Genomic DNA, 20534 nt, shown 5'->3' on the forward strand with positions numbered 1-20534 from the left:
GTAATGTCTCACATCGGATATGGGAGAAAGTTCCCGACTCTATATATGTGGAGACTCCTCTTAACCAAATAGACTGCTTTTAAAGCCGTGAGGGGCCCTTTGGGTTCAAAGCGGACAATATCTACACAGACCCTTTGGGTCTAAAGCGGACAATATCTATAGGGACCCTTTGGGTTTAAAGCGGACAATATCTACACAGTTGAGGTCTTTACAAAAATAAAACAATGTTGATTTTAATATGAAATTTCACAGTAGACATCTTCCTTAAAGATGCCAAGAACATCAGGATGAAATTATGGTCTCAAAGCGCATCTAATATCCTAAATTAACATGCAAATACAACCTCTCCCCCTCGGAAGAAATTGTGAGGGCAGTCTCTATGGTAAGATGTGGACCACTTGCTTTGATCTTTTACATATTGAAACCGACCCTAACTAATCATTGTTTAACGATTAGTTTGTGCTAGTGGCAATCTCAATCCCTAGATTATTCTATTTGCTTGTGTGTGTTTTTTTTTTCTCGGTGACCAAACAGAGTTCATTGAGGTTTGTTTCTTGTTTTGTGCTCTTCACAGGTGAAGAAGAGAAGAAAAAAAAATTGATAAAGAGGCAATTCTACGGGATAGATCCTAACCTCTCCTCCTTAGAAGATATATCCAAAGCACCCCACTGATCTCACTTCCATCACTTCCAATGGCCGACTCTGATCGCAAAATCCACGATTCCCAAACCCTTGTAGACGACAACCTCCTCACTGCTAAAGCTTTTACGGCCGCTGGTGTCACGCACATGTTTGGCGTTCTCGGCATTCCTGTCACCTCATTTGCTAGTCGTGCTGTGTCAATCGGCATTCTCTTCCTCGCCTTCCACAACGAGCAGTCGGCGGGCTATGCTGCCTCCGCCTACGACTATCTTACCGGCAAGCCCGACCTTCTTCTCATTGTCTCTAGCCCTAGCTGTGTCCATGGCCTGGTTGGGCTCTCCAACGCCGCCGCCAACACTTGGCCTATGGTGATGATTTCTGGCTCCTGCGATCAGGCTGACTTCGATCGCGGCGACTTCCAAGAGCTTGATCAGGTGGCCGCCGTCGAGCCTTTCTCCAAGTTCTCTGCAAAAGCCACTGATATTTCCCAAATACCTAAGAGCGTTTTTAAAGTCCTGGATCAAGCTCTTTCTGGTCGGCCCGATGGTTGTTACTTTGATCTTCCAACGGATGTTCTCCACCAAACTGTTTCTCAATCCGAGGCCAAGAGTCTGTTGGCTGCTGTTGAAAATTCTAGGACAAAGCCACAATCTCCATCTGTTGAGCCTTCCCTGATCGAGAAGGCAGTTTCTCTGCTCAGACAAGCCAAAAGGCCTCTCATTGTGTTCAGAAAAGAGGTTGCATTTGCACGTGTTGAGAATTCGATAAAAACGCTGGTGGAGAGCACTGGGATTCCATTTTTGCCAACTCCAATGGGGAAGGGACTATTTCCGGATATGCACGAACTCGACAGGTGCGTGGTCGCTTTGTATTGGTAAATGTGATGTTGCACTTGTAGTTGGTGTGCGTCTAAACTGGTTGTTGCACTTTGGGGAGCCTCCTAAGTAGTCTAAGGATGTGAAGTTTATTTTGGTTGATGTGTGTGAGGAAGAAATTCAGTTGAGGCAACCGTGTTTGGGTCTTGCTGGGGATGCAAAGTAGGTGTTGGATATGATCAATTTGGAGATTAAGGACAACCCTTTTGTTTGGGGAAGTCTCATCCATGGGTCAAGGCCATTTCAAAGAAGGTTAGGGATAATGTGTCGAGGATGGAGGCTTAGTTGGCGAAGGATGTTGTGCCTTTTAATTTTCTTACGCCCATGAGAATTATTAGAGATGCAATCCTGGAAGTGGGTAGCCCTGCTCCAATATTGATTTTAGAAGTTAGGAGGTCAGTATTGATTCAGACTGAGCCGAGGACCAGGTTGGATGCAAGGACTTGGGGGACTATGGGGGTTGGTTTAGGTTGCTACATTGTTGCTGTTGTGGCTTCACATGATCGCCTTGTGGTTGCAGTTGAAGGTGACTCTGGATTTGGGTTCAGTGCCATGGAAGTTGAGGTATGATCCCTTTTGTGTGAAAATGCTTTTATTTATTTATTTAGATATATTCATAACTGCACAGTGATGGGGGAGTCTTACCATGTTTTATTGCAATTAGTCATGAACAAGCATGGTGTAAAACTCACATTCGATGTTCTGCTTATGAGAGATTCTTACTGCTATGATTTTCTTGTTGAAACACTTGGCTGATTTCATCTGGGAAATTTGCTTCTCTAGTAGATAAGGACTCTAGTGAGTCCTTCTTACTGCTTTCCCCTGATCTTGAGGCTGTATCTTTTCTCCATCTTAGGAAATTGTAATCTAGTGGCAACAAATTTCTCAAAGGGAAGCATTTAATCCATTTGAGCAGTAAGTAAAACCCTTAGACCCAAGAGAAAGCATCTCTGATCTTGGATTGTTGCTTAAAGCTCCAAATGAGTATACATCTTAATTTGATGTTGATAGGATAGTGAATGATATTTGTGTTCATCCTTTCCACAAATTGGAAATTGATAAGTTTGAAGAATTCTGTATCTTGCCTTTTAATATTTTGGGTTTGCTTGTTCTTACTTGTGGCTCAAATTTTTAGTTTGGTTAATTTATAGTTTTTGAAGGTTAAACTAATAGTTTGTGGGTATCATAAACTTGCATCTTTTTACAAACAACTTTTTCTCATGCAGTTTTTTTTTATCATTTTTCTCTCTTCTAGGAAGTGTATCATCTTGTATATTAGCTATGCAATTAAGTTCACTGCCTACATACCAAGCACATCACCACTAAATTCAACCATAATAGCACATGACATGTCAAATTAAACCAGTCGCATGCATAGCTGTGCCAAAATAGATCCAAGTGAAAAAAAGTGGCATGAAACTTAAAATTTATCTTGTCATGACCCTAACCTAAAGCACCCAAAGACTAGAAGAACAAAATTGCTATCTTCATCTTTATTAGATTATCACAATGTATCTACTGGAGAGGAGCCACTTCCCTGTATGAATAGCACTCCTTATAGATACATGTCAGAAACTCCTCAAAGGGGTCTTCAATTTCAGGGCAATTTTTTGCCCCACATTGTATGCACCACTTAAATGGGTCAAACACTGAGTGAACATGTCAAAATATTATCGTTTTGCTTTAATAAAGAAAAACAATATGGTGTTTAAGAGGAAAATATAGCAAGAGATGAGTGATATGAGCATCTAATGTGATTAAATGTTCTTTGCTGAGTTTCTTCTTCCTAGTAACTAGTTATGCAGTTGTTAGTATAGAGATACGTTTGTCTGTCATTATGAAAATATATCGTGTTTTAGTGTCATGTTTTGCTGTCTTCTTCCTCTTCTATATCTCTGAATTGGCCTTTGTGTCACTCACATTTGGTACTGAAGTAGCTTGAGGACATTCCTTTTTCTGTAGCTGTCTTGCTAGATCTTCATCTATTATTAGATCTAACCTTCTCGAATCCAGCAGCTCTAACAACATGCCTACATGTCAGATAACCATTTTCAAACCCAGTAATTTTCTACACATTATTTACACTCTGCAGGCTCCATCATCTTAAATGAGTGGACATTTTTTGGCACATTAACTGTGTCACCCAACTGCATTGTCACACATTGAGGTTCAATTACTTAATGGATCCCACATAATTGAGATGACCCTTTTTCTGTTTTTTGTCTTTTGTCTTGTTTCTTTTTTTTTTTGTTTTTTGTTTTTTTCCCCAGTTGTCTTCCTCTTTTTACAATGAATATGTGAGAATTCACAAGGTAACTTATGTGACAACCTAATTTCATTGCAGATAGTTGTATTAAAAGTTATCTAGTAAATCCAATAACAAAGTATTATAAATTTGGAGTAGTGGATTCATATGCATACTAAAATTCAATTGTTTTTTTTTTTTTTTTGACAAGTAAACACAGAATTCATTGAAAGAAGGCTAAAAAGCCCCATAGTATACAAGACGTATACAAGGCAGCTAAGGCCTTACAAGTAAAAAAGACCAAAAACTTACCACCCCTTAACTAGAGGCTAGCCATTCCAGGAATCATATAAGGGAATATGGCTCCTCATCCATATACAATTTAGCCCAACCCCAAATGTTACATACAAAAGAATATTTAAGCCTCTGAATTGCTAACTCCCCCCCTCCCCCCTAAAAGCTAGTCTATTCATTTCCTTCCAAACCGTCCAAAAAATAAATAACGGAATGGAATTCCAAAGTTTTTTCCTTTTTTTTTTCCCCACAAAAGTACCCCCCCAATTATATAAAACCTCCTTTACAGTTTTAGGAAACACCCACTGAACCCCAACTAAACCTAACACTAAATCTCACAGCACTCTGGCCATTGTACAATGTACAAGAATGTGGTTCACATTTTTCGCTTCACAAGCACACAAAAAATAGCAGTTGGAAAGCTGTCATCCTCTCTTCTAGAGCATATCAAGAGTCAATATCTTCCCCCAAGTGGCTTCCCACGCAAAAAACATGATTTTAGTTGGAACTCTCTCCACCCAAATTTTGTTTTTCGGGAAGACGACCTCCAAAGGCCTATCCAACCGATTGTACGCTTCCTTCACTCTAAACTGCCCACTTCCCTATTCCTTCCAAAAAACCGAATCTTCCTCCCAAGTAATCCTGACTTCCCTCAACACCTAGAGCAAATCGCCTACCATCTCCACCTCCCAATCATTAAAATCCCTAATAAATCTCAAATTCCAGCCTCCTTCTCCAACATTCTGGTCCCACATTTCTTCAATTGACACGTTTCTATGAGCTGCCAAAATGTAGAGGTGTGAGAACCTTTGGGACAACACTATATCCCCACACCAAGTGTCAGTCCAGAACATAATTTTATTGTCTTTCCCCACTTTAAACACCAAGTTTTCCCGGTACCAGCCAGCTTCCTCTAAAATCTCCTTCCAAACCCCCACCCCAAACGCACCCACAGCCTTTTTGGTCCTCCATCCGTAGTCCTCTTGACCATACTTTGCCACCAACACTTGCTTCCAAAGAGCCTCCTTATCACAAGCAAATCTCCAAATCCATTTGCCAAGTAACGCTTTATTCACAAGGGTTAGCTTCCTTATTCCAAGCCCCCCTTTCTCCTTATCCCCACACACCACTTCCCATTTGACAAGATGAACTTTCCTTTCCAAGTTTCCTCCCCTCCCCCCTACACCCTAACTCCACAGCCCCAAGTACACTGCCGACAGCTGCCCCACCCTACATAGGATTGGCAACGGGGCGGGTTTGGGCCGGGCCACCCCTACCCCATTCCCGTCCTAATTATCTGAATCTCTTTCCCATCCCCGTCCCAAACCCGGGGCGGGGCGGGTTAATGTGTCCCGTTCCCGTTTAGAATAGACTTGATAATCCCATCCCCGTACCAAATGTGTTTTCGGGGGGGGGGGGGGGGGGGGGGGGGGGGGCGGGGCTCGGGTTCGGGTACGGGTTCGGGTATTGGGTTTTTCCCAGTTTGAAAAATTCTGTGACATAGGTTCCATGGTTATTTTCCTGTCTTATTCAACATCACAATGATATAGATTGCAACTCTTAAAAACATCAACAATTAACATTTTCTTCACATACTATTTAGCATTCAGTCAACGTGGCAAAACACAAATTTATTTTCAATAAATATACAATCTTTTGAATCTGTTTTTCTATGGCAAAAAACACAACCTAAATAACAAACACAACCACTACATGTGCCCACTCAGCAGCATTCTTCCAGTGATACTCCTTTATGCTAAAATTCCACTGTCACTTGATAGACAATTAACTAAATGGCTAATTGTGATGTTGCCCTACCACTTCAAACCTTTGAGATATAAAACAGTCAAGTAATTTAACTTCCAGTTGCCATTCAAATGGTGACCACAATGGAGGACTCTGTAGCAACTGCAACCCACCTCTGTTATGCAGAAAATACTTCAGAGTTGGGTAACATTGGAAATCGGCATCACCTACATCCTTATACGATTACTTGTCCACTGTGCAACATCCACCAACAGCAATGTGCAGAAGATGAGCATAAAGCTTCAGATGCGTAATGTACATGTCTACATCAATTTGCCTCTGGGAATTGGGAAAAAAGTGCAGCCTTAACCAAAGACATTAAGTTTATGGTTTTTTTGTTTCTTGTCCCAGAATATATGGCTGGAACTTAGACCATCTGAAAGAAAAATGGAACATTCTATACGTTACTCAAACTAACAACAAAATGCAGCTAATTCTCCACAGGGCACATCTGAATACAAGTAAAATGCATTTTATTAGTGACATCAACAGAAGTGCAGTGTAGCTACATTGCACTAACCTCTCTTCCGCATTTTGCAAGGCATCTATTAGAACCTAGTGTCACCACTGCCCATTGGCAGTGCTTAGCAAGAAATTCAAGAGCAGCCTGAGGACTAGCATTTTCGTCATCTCTACAACCATCATAAGAGAAATTAGCACCATTTACCACAAATTGCACCAAAAATTTTAAGCTGGATGAGGAGGATTAATTCTCTTTCATCACCGATTGTTTTAGCATGATAGGTTAGGAAAAATCAATTGGCAATCACCTTAACAGCTCTCTTGTTTCATCCTCATTGGCAAAGCAAAGATCTATATCCCCTTATTGCAGTAACTCTAGAAGAGGTCCTCTAAAGTTCCGAACCATCTGGCCAAGGTAAAAAAAAAAAAAAAACAATGGTTAAAAGAGACAATTCCTCACCCAGTAATTCAGAACAAGTCTGTTCCAGTGCATGAGTAGGATATTGCAGTCAAGATTTATTTCCTTAGCAGTGGCTGGAGCATAAAAAAGAACATGTCGAAGTAGCAAATGCAACAAACATATTATCTTCCTAATAATGCATTATAAAATGAAGCCAATAGAATCACTAAAATCCAACAAATGGAATGATAACTAGTATCAGCAATTGAAGGGGCATAATAGCTAAAAATTTTAAATCCTAAATATCAGTAGTAACAAGTAAATCGCATCTCTAGAATGAGCATCCAATCTGACATAATGCATAGTTCTACAGTGACTGCTTCACAAAATGACAGCATCATTATCTTATCTGCCAAATATTATCATCATAACTGGGCAAAGTGGTTTTAATACAGTTACCACAGCCTGATTCTGTTAGAATGAAGATGTAAAAACAGGTCGCCTCTATAAATGTCACATAGATGCCACTTAAGCATTATTCATTTGGGAAGCCAAAGTATGGCTCCACTTTCAAACAGGATTATATTATGTAGAAAAACAGGGTGCCTTAAGTATACTTAATTGTTAAACATCACATTATGCACTCAAACCATCTAACAATAAGTACCTTCTAGCTTCTTCATCTCGTACTTTTGCATCAAACTCTTTGCTGGGAGGATACTTAGGCAAGCTTGAAGGAGCACCAGGAAGTGGCTTTACTGTAAAGAACTGGGAAACATAAATCAAAACAAGTCAAGAACTACTACAAGAGAGAGAGAGAGGAGAGATCAATTAAAAAAGAAGGAAAGGGCTCCCAAAGGACCCAATTTCTCCAGAATTTCATACCTTACTTTTAAAAGCAGAGGCTGCAGATCCACGATCAGCAGGATCTATGGAAAGAAGTGTTTCCATAAGCCCTAATGCAGGTGTAGGAAAGTCTTTAAATGTTTCTGCAACACAGCGCCTATAAGGCTGTTGGGGCTTAAATATGGTTGCATGTGGCAACTTTGATTTTCTCCAATAATCCTCAGATGGAGAGCCACAAAGCTTGAAAATTTTATGCAACTGTTCCACCTACAAAGGAGAAGAACCAAACTTAATGAGGACATGCTAAAGTTGAAGAAGTAGATGGAGATGTTACTTGATTAGTGGCAGGCCCAACGGAATAATTAAATAGAAAGAATGGGGGCATAGATTCAAAATTCTTCAATGAAGATAAGCAAAAATAGAATCTCACTTTGGAAACCATTCCAACATGAGAATCTCACTTTCAATCTGAAATTTATAACGGAAATTTTCATAATGATTGAGGCACTATTTCACAGTTTATAAATGTGATATAAAAAATCTTCTATGCAGATTTTGTACCACTAGAAACTTCAAGGTGTTGCAAGGGAAATTCATCACCCAGCAGGGTAAGTGAGGGCAAGTTTGGGGCTTGGACTTTATCGTTTAAAATCACATAGGTAGCAAATTCAGGGTTCGGCTATAAGTTAGCAAACTTCAGCTGGATTGTTGAGCCTCATTTTCAGTGAGACTAAAAAAAATGAGTGATTATTATAACATGTTATCTAACACAAATTAAAATGGAAAGTTTCAGTGTTCAGCACTAGTTTGCCATCAAACAGCCATTAAGAGTAAACCTCTTTTCCAACATTTTAGTCATGATCTTGAGATGAATGTCACCATTTTTTTTTTTTTTTTCATATGCCTGAAAGTAAGCAGGTAAAATCAGACTCAATTACTGTTAGTATTTTACATCCAATATTATGTTCAAAACAGAACTCTAATAACAACAAATGCTAGGTGTTTTTTCCAAAGAGAAAATCTATAGATTGCACAATCATGATTCCATGAATAACAGGCAGTACTCTGCACATCTTGTGGGAAATAGATAAGCATAAATGATACCTCTGTTCTTCCTGGCATTATAGGCTTGCCAACATATAGTTCAGCCAGTATACAACCAGTGCTCCATAAATCCACAACAGTCCCATAGTAAGTGGCTCCAAGTAAGAGCTCAGGTGGCCGGTACCAAAGTGTTACCACACGGCTTGTCAGTGGCTGGATTTGATGGGGATAAAAAAAACTTGCCAAACCAAAGTCTGCTATCTTCAAGATGCCACTGTTGTCAATTAGAAGGTTGGAACCCTTTATATCACGATACAAAACACCACGGCTGTGACAATGATCAAGTCCACGTAAAAGTTGCTGCATATAACATTTAACCTGCCAATATATAAATAAAACCTCAGAGCTTGCATATCAAAGTAAACAAACATAGATTAAGCTTAATATAAAATATTACTGGATTTATCAAGAACACTTTACACATAAGTGCTATTTTCAAATTTTGCTAATGTAAAATCATGTGATGGCAGTGATGCTAACACTAAGAAACCAAACTTGTAGAAACATCAAATTGAATTACAGTTGTAGCCTTATAAAAATGGAACTTTGAAGTATAAATCATAATGTAAATTACAACTATTTAATGAGACAAAGCTTGCACAAATACCTGTGGTTCTGTAAACTTGAGACCAGGGTGTGAGGCGAGACCTGCTAGATCATGTTCCATGTACTCAAAAACAAGATACAAGCTGCAAGACATCCTTGATGTGACTAGACCTTCCAGTTTTATTATATTTGGATGATCAAGCCTGCGCAGAACATGAATTTCCCTTGCCATAAAGCGGACACTCTCTTGCTCCAGGTTATCAAACCTAACTTTCTTCAAAGCAACAATTTTCCGTTTGTCCAGATCACGAGCCCTGTAAACATTACTGTAAGTTCCCTGGCCAATCTGCAGAAAAGAAGATGTCAATAAAAAGGAATCCAAATTCAACCAATAATTAGCGTCCACATTAAGAGAAACACTGGGGAACAAGACAAGAATGATCATATCAACCAACCTAATCCTTGTCTAATCCTGTGAAATAATATATCAGATTCTTAGAGGTCCATACCACCTAAACAAGAGATGGATAAAGAAGCAATGAACACAAAACCTAGTTCCAACCATAAGCTAGACATGGTCGTTAACTTATTCAAAAGCTCAAGGTTTGAAGAGCCATTGCTCAGGGAATGGCTGGGGAAGCCATATCCCAAAAATTTAAGGACAAGTAAATGAATACCCTCATTTTTTTTGTTTTTCAAACATGGTATTATGCCACTGGAGGACTGGTGAGTCCTTTAATTGAAAAGGGCATAAAATTCTGTCTACAAGGTATGATCATTTTAGGGAGTGTAGGGGAACTAATTATAAAGATTATGAAGCTCAATTTCCTTTTTTTTTTTCATTAACATTTTGGTGATAATTTCATTCTGTTTATCACAATGCAGAAAACCAAATGGAAGACCTTCTTTCAATCACATGCAAAGAAACTCATACAGTCATACCTCAAAACTGGCCAAATCCAAGGATACAAATATGCCCTCCTCTTTGGCCATCTGAATTGCAGCATGAATAACTTCCAAATTATATATCCCATATCTCATTACCAACCACTGTAACAACAGATGGATCAGCAATTGCTGAATGATATGTTTTTCAGAAGCTATGCACTACCAATAACCAAACAGAGCAATTACATTGCATCTATGTATTTGATGCTAAGCTATAAATTAAACGTATAGATGCACTTTTATGCCTATAGTTTAGATACTTACAAAGTAGCTAATATCATTTGTTGGATTACAAATTTAATCCAACTAGTTAATAGTAAGTTAACCTACCATGTCAAGAAGAAAAAGAATAATAAGATAACAGTAAAAAGAAATTCCATGGTCACACTTGATCCATGATATCCTATTTCCATCTAGAGATGCCTTACCTTTACCCCGTTAAAATCCTCTTTAGTTAATTCCTCTGCCTGCAAGGGACAAAACAATAATAAGACTCCATGTATGCTCATCTTAATAAGAAAACTGTATGAAAAGAAAGACTTGGAGCCTAAACTATTTTAAGTGAAAAGAAATAAAACCAGAAAAGCAGCATGCACCTGAATCTTAACAACACTTGAGATACAGGGCCGCATAGTATGATTGCCCAATGCATCAACCAGGCAAACACACTATGATGTACCAGTGTCAATAAATTTCCAGCACTTATTATCCAGAATTCCAATGAGAAAATGTCAAAAAGCTAGTCCATTTATATAGAAGAAATATGAAGCTCACTTGATTTGTTGGTCCCTTCTTTATCCTCAATGCTGAAAAGTTCACTCCACTAGAGCCCATGTTACTTACAAACAAGCCGCCTTGCTCATCATCCCCACACGCTCAGAGTATTCCACAGTTGACCCCAAAGCCTGCAAAGGGCCCTCTCTCTTTTGCTTTCCATATCCTAGGAACAAATTAAATGTGATTGACCCTAGAAGAAAAGATAGATTTATCAACCTAAATCATCCAAGTTATTTAGGCAGTATACCTTTGTTCTTTAATAATCTAGCACCAGCAACAACAATTCTGAGAGGCATTGGAGAAATATAAACACTAATGCCCCAACAAGCAGCCCCAACGTCTTCATTTACTGCAATTAGGTCAGCACTAATGCCTTCTTTGCCAAAAAATACAACTTTGATGCTTAATACCATGGATATAACAATATAAATTATAACATTAAGATAAAAATGAAAAATAAATAAATATCACAACTACAACATATAAAAATAGAAAATCTCCATGGATATGGCAACATTAAAAAAAAACATTAAACATAAAGTCTTCCCAACATATTCATACATATAACCACATTAAGATTAAAAAAGAGCATTAAAATAAAAAGTGTATCTTGGGTCCCAAAATATATCTCCAATACCAACTTCACTTCAAGAAAAGAACCTATAGCAAGAGTGATTCATCATCTTCATCCATGATTGTGAGTTTGCCCCCTCGGTTAACAAGCAAAGAATCACCCAATAAAAGTAAGAATAACAAGAAACAACTTTATTAAAAAATTCAACATAGTTGTTTCATAAGATTGAAAATATTTTAGATTAACTACCTTCCATTTCATTTCCCAACCAACTTTGAGCACACATTAAGGCCTCCAAAGTATTTGGATGGAGTCTACTACGATGTTTTGATACCATCCTACCACCCGTACTGAAGGCTGACTCAGATGCAACTGTAGATACTAGAATGGCATAGATATCTCGAACAATCATTTGTAAAGTCGGATACTTAATACCATTTGTTTTCCACCAATTCAAAACATCAAAATCTGAAATCCTTGGCAAAACAGTTTCTTCTAAGTAGTAGTCTAACTCCGACTTCGCATGACCTTCTTCACTGGTACTATGAACAAATAAGTCAAACTTCGAAAGAGGATCTTGTTCGTCATAGGTCAACTCAAAGAGATTTGAAACTGATGAAGCACCATGAGATGAAGTTTGTTGACCCATCTTAGACTTTGATTGGTACTCAGAAAGCAAATCATAACATAGTTGACGAATTTTTCCAATCTCACTTGAAGCTTCAGACCCATACATTATCGGAAAATAAAATTCTAAAATCTTCATCTTGTATCTTGGGTCCAATACAACTGCTATTGCCATTACAATATGACATCCACTCCAATACTTGTCAAATTTTTCTAACATACTTGATGCCATTGTGCTTACAACTTCATTTGAGCAAATCAACCAATCATACAATGCTTCTTTAATCTCACACACTTTGATGAAAAAGGTATTCGCAGTGGGATAATTTCGCCCTGAGAACAACTTTGTTATATTATAAAACAATTTCAGCCTTTCACATATTTCTCTTGCTAAATTCCATTCTTCCTCTGATGGCACTGTGGTGTAGAGCTTTTCACGTTGCTTCAAACGCGGGAACACATCTTTATAAGTTATAGCTATTGATAACATCAAGTATGTAGAATTCCATCGTGTTTTACAATCAAGGCATAGCTTCTTGTTGCATGGAAGGCGCAATTGGCGAGCTGCATCTTCAAACTTTTCCACTCTTGATGGTGTTGCTGACCAATATGCAACACTCTCACGAATTTTTTCAATTTCTACTCTAATGACATCTAGACCTTCTTTCACAATCAAGTTCAAGACATGTGCTGCACATCGCATATGAAAGATTTTTCCATTTAATAAAAGTGACCCACTTGAAGATAATTTCTCTGAGAGGATATTAATCATGCCATCATTACTTGAGCAATTATCCACGGTGATTGTAGATAGTTTCCTATCCATATTCCAATCCAATAAAAAATCCAATAACACATCAGAAAGAACTTCTTTTGTATGTGGAGGAGGCACATAAACAAACCTACATTAAACGATATATAAAAACATATTATTAATATAAGTGACATCATTAAATGATAATAAAATAAAATAAAAATTGAAAACTTGAACAAATAACATATCTAACCTTACAATATGATGATGTAGTAACCAAGACTCATCAATGTAATGCACAGTGATAGCCATGTAACCTTTCTTCTGATTAGATGTCCACATATCAGTTGTGATAGCCATTCTAGTTTCAAGCTTTTCCAAGTAGCTACTCATTTTCCCTTTCTCAAACTCATAAATCTTCATTATGTCATCCTTAATTGTATTGCGGGAAACCATCTTAAACAAAGGTTGAAGGCTACTAGCAAAATCTCTAAAGCCTGCATGGTCAACAATTGAAAGAGGGTACTCATGCAATATAATTGCACGTGCAAGCTTCTCTCTTGAGATATCTTGATCAAATGTGAAACCACCAATTTGCACTTTTCCATAGCCTTTTCTCTCTATTGCTAAAAATTGTTGCTTAATATCAACATTTCTCCATTTGATGCACCTATCTAAATGTACATGCAAATGTTTAGTCCCATTCTTACTATCGGCCTTGAGTTTTGATTTACAATGCTTACAAATAGCATAATCTTGTCCATCTATTATGACTTTCTCAAACTCATTCCAAACAATTGAAGTCAGCTTTCTTTTTTTACATGTCAATGATCCATCAGTAGTTGAAGTACTACCTGTAGCTGGATTGGAACCAGTACTTGGCATGAAAAAATTTTCCTCCCCTTCTGATGTCATTTTGTTGAATCCTTAGGATATTCTGAAATAGTTTGAAACCAATTTAACCACAATAAAATTCTATTTGTATGTTTCTGGAAGCATGAATAATATGTTTCAGGAAGTTGTTTAGAAAAAAAAATTTAGGGTTTTCATCTATGAAATTAGATCATTCTCTTATAACAACTTGTTTATGCAAAAACATGAATACCAAAATTGAACCCTAAAATAATGAAATTATAACAACTTGTTTCTGCAAAAACGTGAATACCAAAATTGAACCCTAAAATAATGAAAAACCCATAAATCATCATTCTTATTTGTATAAACCCCAAAAATCAGTTTATATGTGGATGAAATTGATTTAGACAGGGTGAAAAATAATGTCAGAAACATGAACAATAAGAGCCAAAGACGAAAGTTGATTCAACTGAAAAATACATTTAAGACGAAGACCAAGAGTGCATATAAATTACAAATCTACTGATAAACAATTGAAAAAACCTCAAACTCATAAACTAAAACCAAAAAAAAATTGAAAAACAAAGCCAAATTTTTAACAAAGCTTCAAAAGTTAAGGTTTTCTTACCTGGAAGGAAGGAATCCACAAGAACTCCAATAATCACTTGTTTACGAGATTGAAAATCTGGTTTTTAGAGCAAAGATTTTGATTTTAGGGCCGCTTGAACTGAGAAGACGAAACCTTTCTTCCGAGAGAGAAAAACCCTAAACCCATAAACTAAAACCAAAAAAATTCGAAAAACAAGCCAAATTTTTAACAAAGCTTCAAAAAATTAGGGTTTTCTTACCTGGAATGAAGGAATCCACAAGAACTCCAATAATCACTTGTTTACGAGATTGCAAATCTGGTTTTTAGAGTATAGATTTTGCTTTCAAGGCCGTTCGAACTGAGAAGACGAAGTCTGTCTTCCTAGAGAGAAAAACCCTAAAAATTTAGGAAGAATAACTTATATATACAGAGGAGATTTTGGGTATTTTATAATATTTAAGGGTAAATTGGTAATTCTAATTCCGGGGCGGGGCGGGTAACTACAAACCCATACCCGCCCCGAACCCGATTCGGGTTTCACAAAGCTTTCCTATACCCGTCCCATACCCGATTAATTTATCCCATACCCGTCCCAATAGGGGCGGGGCGGGGCGGGTGACCCGATTGACCCGCGAAATTGCCATTCCTAACCCTACACCCTAACTCCACAGCCAGCTCATCCACCTCTTCCACCTCCCCTATTGGAATGATCTCACTTTTAGCCAAATTGATTCTTAACCCTGAAGCGGCTTCAAACCAGAACAAAATCCAACTTAAATTCGTTAAGTACTCCTTTTTAGCCTCACAAAAAACGATTGTGTCATCGGCAAAGAGCAAATGAGCAATGTGGACAGCCCGCCCTCTACCACACCGAATTTTACACCCTGAAATAAAACCCCCTTTCCATAGCCCTTCTGATTAGAACGCTCAACACTTCCATCCCCATGACAAAAAGATATGAGGACAGGGGGTCCCCTTGACGCAACTCCTTTGAGCTAGAGAAGAAACAAGCTGGGGCTCCGTTCACCATGACTGAAAATTTAGCTATGGAGATACACCACCACATCCACCTCAGCCACTTTGAGCCAAACCCCATTTTTTCCATAACCTTCAAAATGAACTGCCAATTAATACTATCATAGGTCTTCTCAATATCTAGCTTACAAATTAACCCATTTCCCCCCCTTTTATTCCACGCGTCAATCACTTTGTTTGCTATTAGAGAGGCGTCTAGAATCTGTCTTCCCATGACAAACACGTTCTGATCAGGGGAGACCACTTTTCCTATCACTTTCTTAAGCCTATTGGCCAACACCTTAGCTAACAACTTATAAAGCCCCCCCAAAAGGTTGATGGGTCTAAAGTCCCCTAGTTTCTCAGCTCCTCATTTCTTTGGTAACAACACCAGAAAGGTATTGTTGAGACTCTTGAGGAAAATATTCTGGTCATAAAACTCCTTGAACATCTCCAAAATTTCCTCATTTACAAAGTCCCAACAACTTTGCCAGAAGAACAAAGTGAAACCATCAGGACTTAGGGCTTTATCCCCGTTCATATCCACCAAAGCCGCCTGGACCTCATCCTCAGTGAAGGAGAGCTCCAACATCTCCGCTTCTTGCAAACAAATTTGATTAAAATGAAGGCTTCCAATGTCCGCCCTCTACCCCGAACTTTCTAAAAACTGCTGTTGAAAGACATTCACTACCCCTTCCTTAATTTCATGCTCCTCTGTCAGCCTTACCCCATTTATCTTAATTCTGTCCATGTAGTTGGCTCTTTTATGAACAGAGGCCATACGATGGAAATATCCCGTGTTTCTATCCCCTGCCTTTAACCATAATTCCCTTGACGCCTGTCTCCAATGCGTTTCTTCCAGATCTACCCATTTGGCATATCCCTCATTGGCTTCCTTCTTACAAGCTAATTCCTCCACTGTCAAACTTCTCTCACCTTCCATCCTATTCTAATACTCCACTTGTTAGAGTGCTGCCTCCTTGTTACATTCTAGATTCCCGAACACCTCCCTATTCCAAACTTTAAGCTTCTTTTTCAGCTCCTTCAGCTTTGCAGACAATCTAAAGCTGGCGCTACCATTGACCTCTATCCCCCGCCACCAATTACGGATTAAATCTTTGAACCCCTCAACTTTGAACCACATGTTTTCGAATCTGAAAGGGGCAAGCCCTCTCCTAAAGCTACCCCCCTCAAGTAACACTAGGAAATGATCTGAAGTCGATGTAGGCAACCTTTGCTGGCTCACCCTACTAAACTGATCAAGCCAGCAGGGAGTTAACAAAAATCTATCTAGCCTAGCCCTTGATTGACTATTCACACCCCTGCTCCACGTGAAAGCTCCCCTTTGCAGCTGTAAGTCCATGAGGCCTAGCTCATCTACTACTTCTGCAAACCTCCTCATTGCTGAGGTTATTCTCCCTTGCTTGCTCCTTTCACTTTGAGAGAGGGTGATGTTGAAGACACCCCCAAGGCACCAAGGCTCCTCCCAAATTCCTCTGATCGCCCCAACTTCTTCCCACAAACACTCCCTCTCAACTCTAGTAAACGGGCCATAAACACTTGTGATTACCCAAATCACCCCATTATCCACTATTCTGAATCTACAGGATAGTGAAAACTGCCTCTCCTCCCACTCCAACAAATCCAGAACTCTTTTATCCCAACAAATCAGAATACCTCCAGCCGAACTACACGCATCTAGGGCCTTCCAATCTAAGAATCTTCCAGACCCTAAACTACTCACCACCCTGTCAGACATAACCTGAACTTTTGTCTCCTGAATGCAGAATAGATCCACTTTCTACTTCCTGATTACCGATTTGATTACTTTCCTTTTCATGCTTTCGTTCGCTCCCCTTACATTCCAGCTCAACAACTTGAGATTCATTGGACAACCACTAACTGCACCCCTTTGCCCTGAAGAGGACATTTCCTTCTACCATCCCCCTCATAGTTGACTAAGCATTCCAATCTCTTTAACTCCCTTTCAAATCTCGATTTTTCCAATAGTCCTTTGCTGTGGATCTTTTCCCTTATTTTCCTAATTTTGACCAAGAAACTTAATATGTCATTTTCCAGTCCTTCAGTTGAAAATCCTAGGAATTGGCTGAACCTTGCTAGGCTACTTTCTTGCCAATCCAAGGCCCCTTCCCCCCTTCCTTCTTGGAACTCATACTGGGATGACCCCCCCTCCAAATCCCTTGCCACTGAGATGGGGCCATTAAACTCAACCAACTCCCAACAGACATTGCCATTCTCACTAGGCCCAGCTGCATCTTGACGATTTGACACACTGCCATTTTGGCACACCTCCCTTAACACCCCAGAATGATCAAAGAACTCCCTCTCTAGAGTCCGACCAAACGAAAACAAAGAAGAATGAGAAGGAGTCCCCGAGTCCCATAAACCCCCTAAGATTGAAAGAGACCCATACCTCGAGACTTCTTCCACTAGGGCACTGTCTATCAACAAGTAGTGGAGGTCTGCCTTTTGAACTCTCTGAGCTTCCTTTTCCCACGCACTTAGAAACTCCAGCTCAAAGTTGGCTTCTCCACAAAGCCCAGGTTGAGCTAAGAACCCTATCGGGCCTTTATTAAACTGAGCCTCCACTGGGCCTTTTCTCTTCTTGACTGAAGGCCCACCAGGCTGCACCCCGATATCCTTAAAGCGGCTCAATAACGGCCCGCTGCTCTTTCTTTGGACCATATTAGGCCCAAATCGCGGCCCAAACTCCTCCTCTAAGACCTTCTCCTTTCCTTTAAAGCCTTTCGTCCCACCCGCAGGCCTTACCCCACCAACTCCAGCCTCTTTAGAAATTACTCCTTCAGATAAGAATTGCGGACTAGGCCCCCCAGCCCTCCTCAAGCCCAGATTGATCTCAATGAGCCCATCCAAGGGTGACCCATCTTTTGTCCCACCCACTAAGGGTCGGATCATTGACCCGAATTGGATCCGACCCACAGACGAAACCCTACCCGTCCCGTCCATCTGCCCTTCCATCTTGTCAGTTGTCCGTGACAGCGCCTCGATCCCTACGCTACCCCACTCTTCCACTCGTCAGCCAGCGCATGCGCCTCCATTGCCCTTGACCTCTCCTCTACCACGATCTATTGAGCCCCGGTAACCCTCCGGCTTCTGTCTAATCAACGGCAACACCTCCCACCAAAGAGGAAGATTATAAAAATTCCATTCGATTCCAATTTCTAACGAGCTTGGCAGCTCACCTCTCTTCGTTTTCACCAAGATCCTAGCCCACCAGAGGTTTTCCGTTTTTTTCGTCGAATGATCCATGGCTACAAAGCCACCGCACTCATCCCCCACCCTTCGCAGAATGGTCGGAACCTAGAGCGATAATGGCAAGCCCTTAACCCTCACCCAAACTTCTTCTCTTACTTCCCCTTCTTCCAAACACCCGAAACTTGGACTCCAAAGCTCCAATTTGACCTGAATCCCAACCACCAACCTCTTCCCGGCGGCGAAAACTTTCCTGGCTTCTACCGCAAGTTCGAAATCTAAAAGGGCCTGACCCTCTTCCAGCTAGGCCAAACCTAGCTTCCCTTTCAGCCCCCAAACACTCGCCATCAGCCACCCTAACCTCTCCAAATCCTCTCCTCTTGCTACCCTAGGGTGCCATTTTCCCACCAAATAATGCCCCAATCTATTCACATTTCTGCTAATTTCCTCTCCCTCTACTTTCATTATGACCAAGAGACTATCCCTATTCCCCCATTTCTTTCCCATTTCAGCTTGCATTCTTTCAGGGATCGATTCTTCCTTTTTTTCCTCCTTTCTGTCAATCCTCGCGATCAGATCCCGTACCACCTCCGCCATAGCTGACCATCCCTCCCTTCCCCTTCTGCCTCTCGGGATACAAACGCTGTATTTTTTCTCCTCCGCATTTACAACCTCTAACCGGATAAAACTCCCCGCCTTATTGACTTCGCGCACCATGGAGTAACTTCTCCCTTTTTCCTTCCAACCCTTCTCCCATTTGTCGTCTTTCACATCCTTAACGCACTAGTCCAACCCTTCTAGAAAAATCCCAAAGCTTGCCGGCCCCAATCTAACCCATGAAGAAACCCCTCTTTTGCTTTCCACAATTAAGAGTAGGGTTTTACCTCTTCTCTTCTCCACCTCTACTTCAAAGACCTTCGATTCCACCCCGAAACTCTTTCCTAGCCGTTTCATCTGTTTCTCCATTTGGTTTTCTCCCTCGTTGCCATCGCCCTCACCCTCGCTCTCGCACTCTCTCGCTCTCTCTCTTAACAGCATCTTTTTAGAAACTCCCACTATTGAAAGTGCTATACACAACAACTCCACATCAGCAAAGTGAGATAAAAGATCTCATCCAGGAAAAACTCCCACAAGATACACTAGTGTTGTTAATATTCATTATTAGTAAAACAAAACAAGTTTGCATAAATTTGATTAAGAATAAAAGAACACTCTACTTATTGAATAATATAAATTTAAGTAAAAAGATTGTTTACCATGTGCATTTTTCTTTCTTTGTTTGATAGTCTTGTTCATCACATAAAGGCCTTAAGGAACTCCTCCAAAAGATTATCCTACTTGGAAAACCTATTATAACCTCTTCATATTGTGTAGACGGGTACCTAGGAGCATACAGAGGGTAATAGAGTTGAATCTCCTGCCTTTGAGGGTTTAAAAAGTTAGCTTATATTTATCTTCCTCACCATTGAAATCATTATGGTGTGACTTTAGTTCTGTTAATGGTCTTGTAATGTATGGGAGTTTTTCTTATCATCAACTGATGTGAGTGTGTGAATAAGAGTAGCCATTAACTTAAGCCATGACTCATGTTCCAAACTTAAGGCATTGTGGCTATGTTTGGTTGACTAGATAGGACATACATAAGAAGATTATATCAGTGAGATATGGTATCCTTGCAATAAATAATATCCTAGGATATTATATCTGATGGAATATATCATATCATGCTTATGCTTGTTTCATAGAATAAAATATTCTAATATACATATAATTAATCAACTAAATTATTGCAATATAAAAATCCATAGTTTAATAAATAAGCAAAAGACTTATATTACATTTCTAAGATGATAATTGTTTTCCAATATATATGAGATAATGTTTATTTATATTAATATTTTATTTTATGTTTACAATATTTATATTCTTTTTATATTGTAGA

The 20534-nt window shown here is 39.5% G+C and overlaps 3 protein-coding genes and 1 pseudogene across 3 annotated transcripts; 1 reads left to right on the forward strand and 3 right to left on the reverse strand.

Annotated features, from left to right (window-relative positions):
• Window positions 1-692: 692 nt before the first annotated feature.
• Window positions 693-1520, forward strand: LOC109122614 (2-hydroxyacyl-CoA lyase-like). The gene has a single exon (XM_019219884.1). The coding sequence runs from the start codon at window positions 693-695 to the stop codon at window positions 1518-1520; it is 828 nt and encodes a 275-aa protein (XP_019075429.1).
• Window positions 1521-6019: 4499 nt separating this feature from the next.
• On the reverse strand, window positions 6020-10402 carry LOC132253851 (uncharacterized; annotated as a pseudogene).
• LOC104879425 (probable serine/threonine-protein kinase At1g09600) lies at window positions 7241-9680 on the reverse strand. Its single transcript, XM_019220122.2, has 4 exons — window positions 9282-9680; window positions 8675-8992; window positions 7610-7837; window positions 7241-7492 (listed from the first exon to the last, which is right to left on the reverse strand). Exons 1-4 carry the CDS (start codon window positions 9663-9665, stop codon window positions 7361-7363), a joined length of 1062 nt encoding a protein of 353 aa, XP_019075667.2. The 5' UTR covers window positions 9666-9680; the 3' UTR covers window positions 7241-7360.
• A 105-nt stretch (window positions 10403-10507) lies between the features above and the next one.
• Window positions 10508-13039, reverse strand: LOC132253850 (zinc finger BED domain-containing protein RICESLEEPER 2-like). The gene is made up of 3 exons (XM_059737115.1): window positions 11193-13039; window positions 10943-11108; window positions 10508-10635 (listed from the first exon to the last, which is right to left on the reverse strand). The coding sequence occupies exon 1, from the start codon at window positions 12970-12972 to the stop codon at window positions 11761-11763; it is 1212 nt and encodes a 403-aa protein (XP_059593098.1). The 5' UTR covers window positions 12973-13039; the 3' UTR covers window positions 10508-10635; window positions 10943-11108; window positions 11193-11760.
• Window positions 13040-20534: the final 7495 nt, after the last annotated feature.

The sequence above is a fragment of the Vitis vinifera genome, chromosome 5 (genome assembly GCF_030704535.1).
Source record: "Vitis vinifera cultivar Pinot Noir 40024 chromosome 5, ASM3070453v1".
NCBI lineage: Eukaryota > Viridiplantae > Streptophyta > Magnoliopsida > Vitales > Vitaceae > Vitis > Vitis vinifera.

Bases quoted from the DNA above. Each gene is read 5' to 3' on its own strand.
- LOC109122614 (XM_019219884.1), top strand. From the start codon at position 693: ATGGCCGACTCTGATCGCAAAATCCACGATTCCCAAACCCTTGTAGAC.
- LOC104879425 (XM_019220122.2), bottom strand. From the start codon at position 9,665: ATGATCATTCTTGTCTTGTTCCCCAGTGTTTCTCTTAATGTGGACGCT. The intron at 8,993-9,281 runs GTATTTGTGCAA...ATATATTGGCAG, and splicing joins TCAAGTTTACAGAACCACAG to GTTAAATGTTATATGCAGCA. The intron at 7,838-8,674 runs GTATCATTTATG...TCTCCTTTGTAG, and splicing joins TAATGCCAGGAAGAACAGAG to GTGGAACAGTTGCATAAAAT.
- LOC132253850 (XM_059737115.1), bottom strand. From the start codon at position 12,972: ATGGATAGGAAACTATCTACAATCACCGTGGATAATTGCTCAAGTAAT.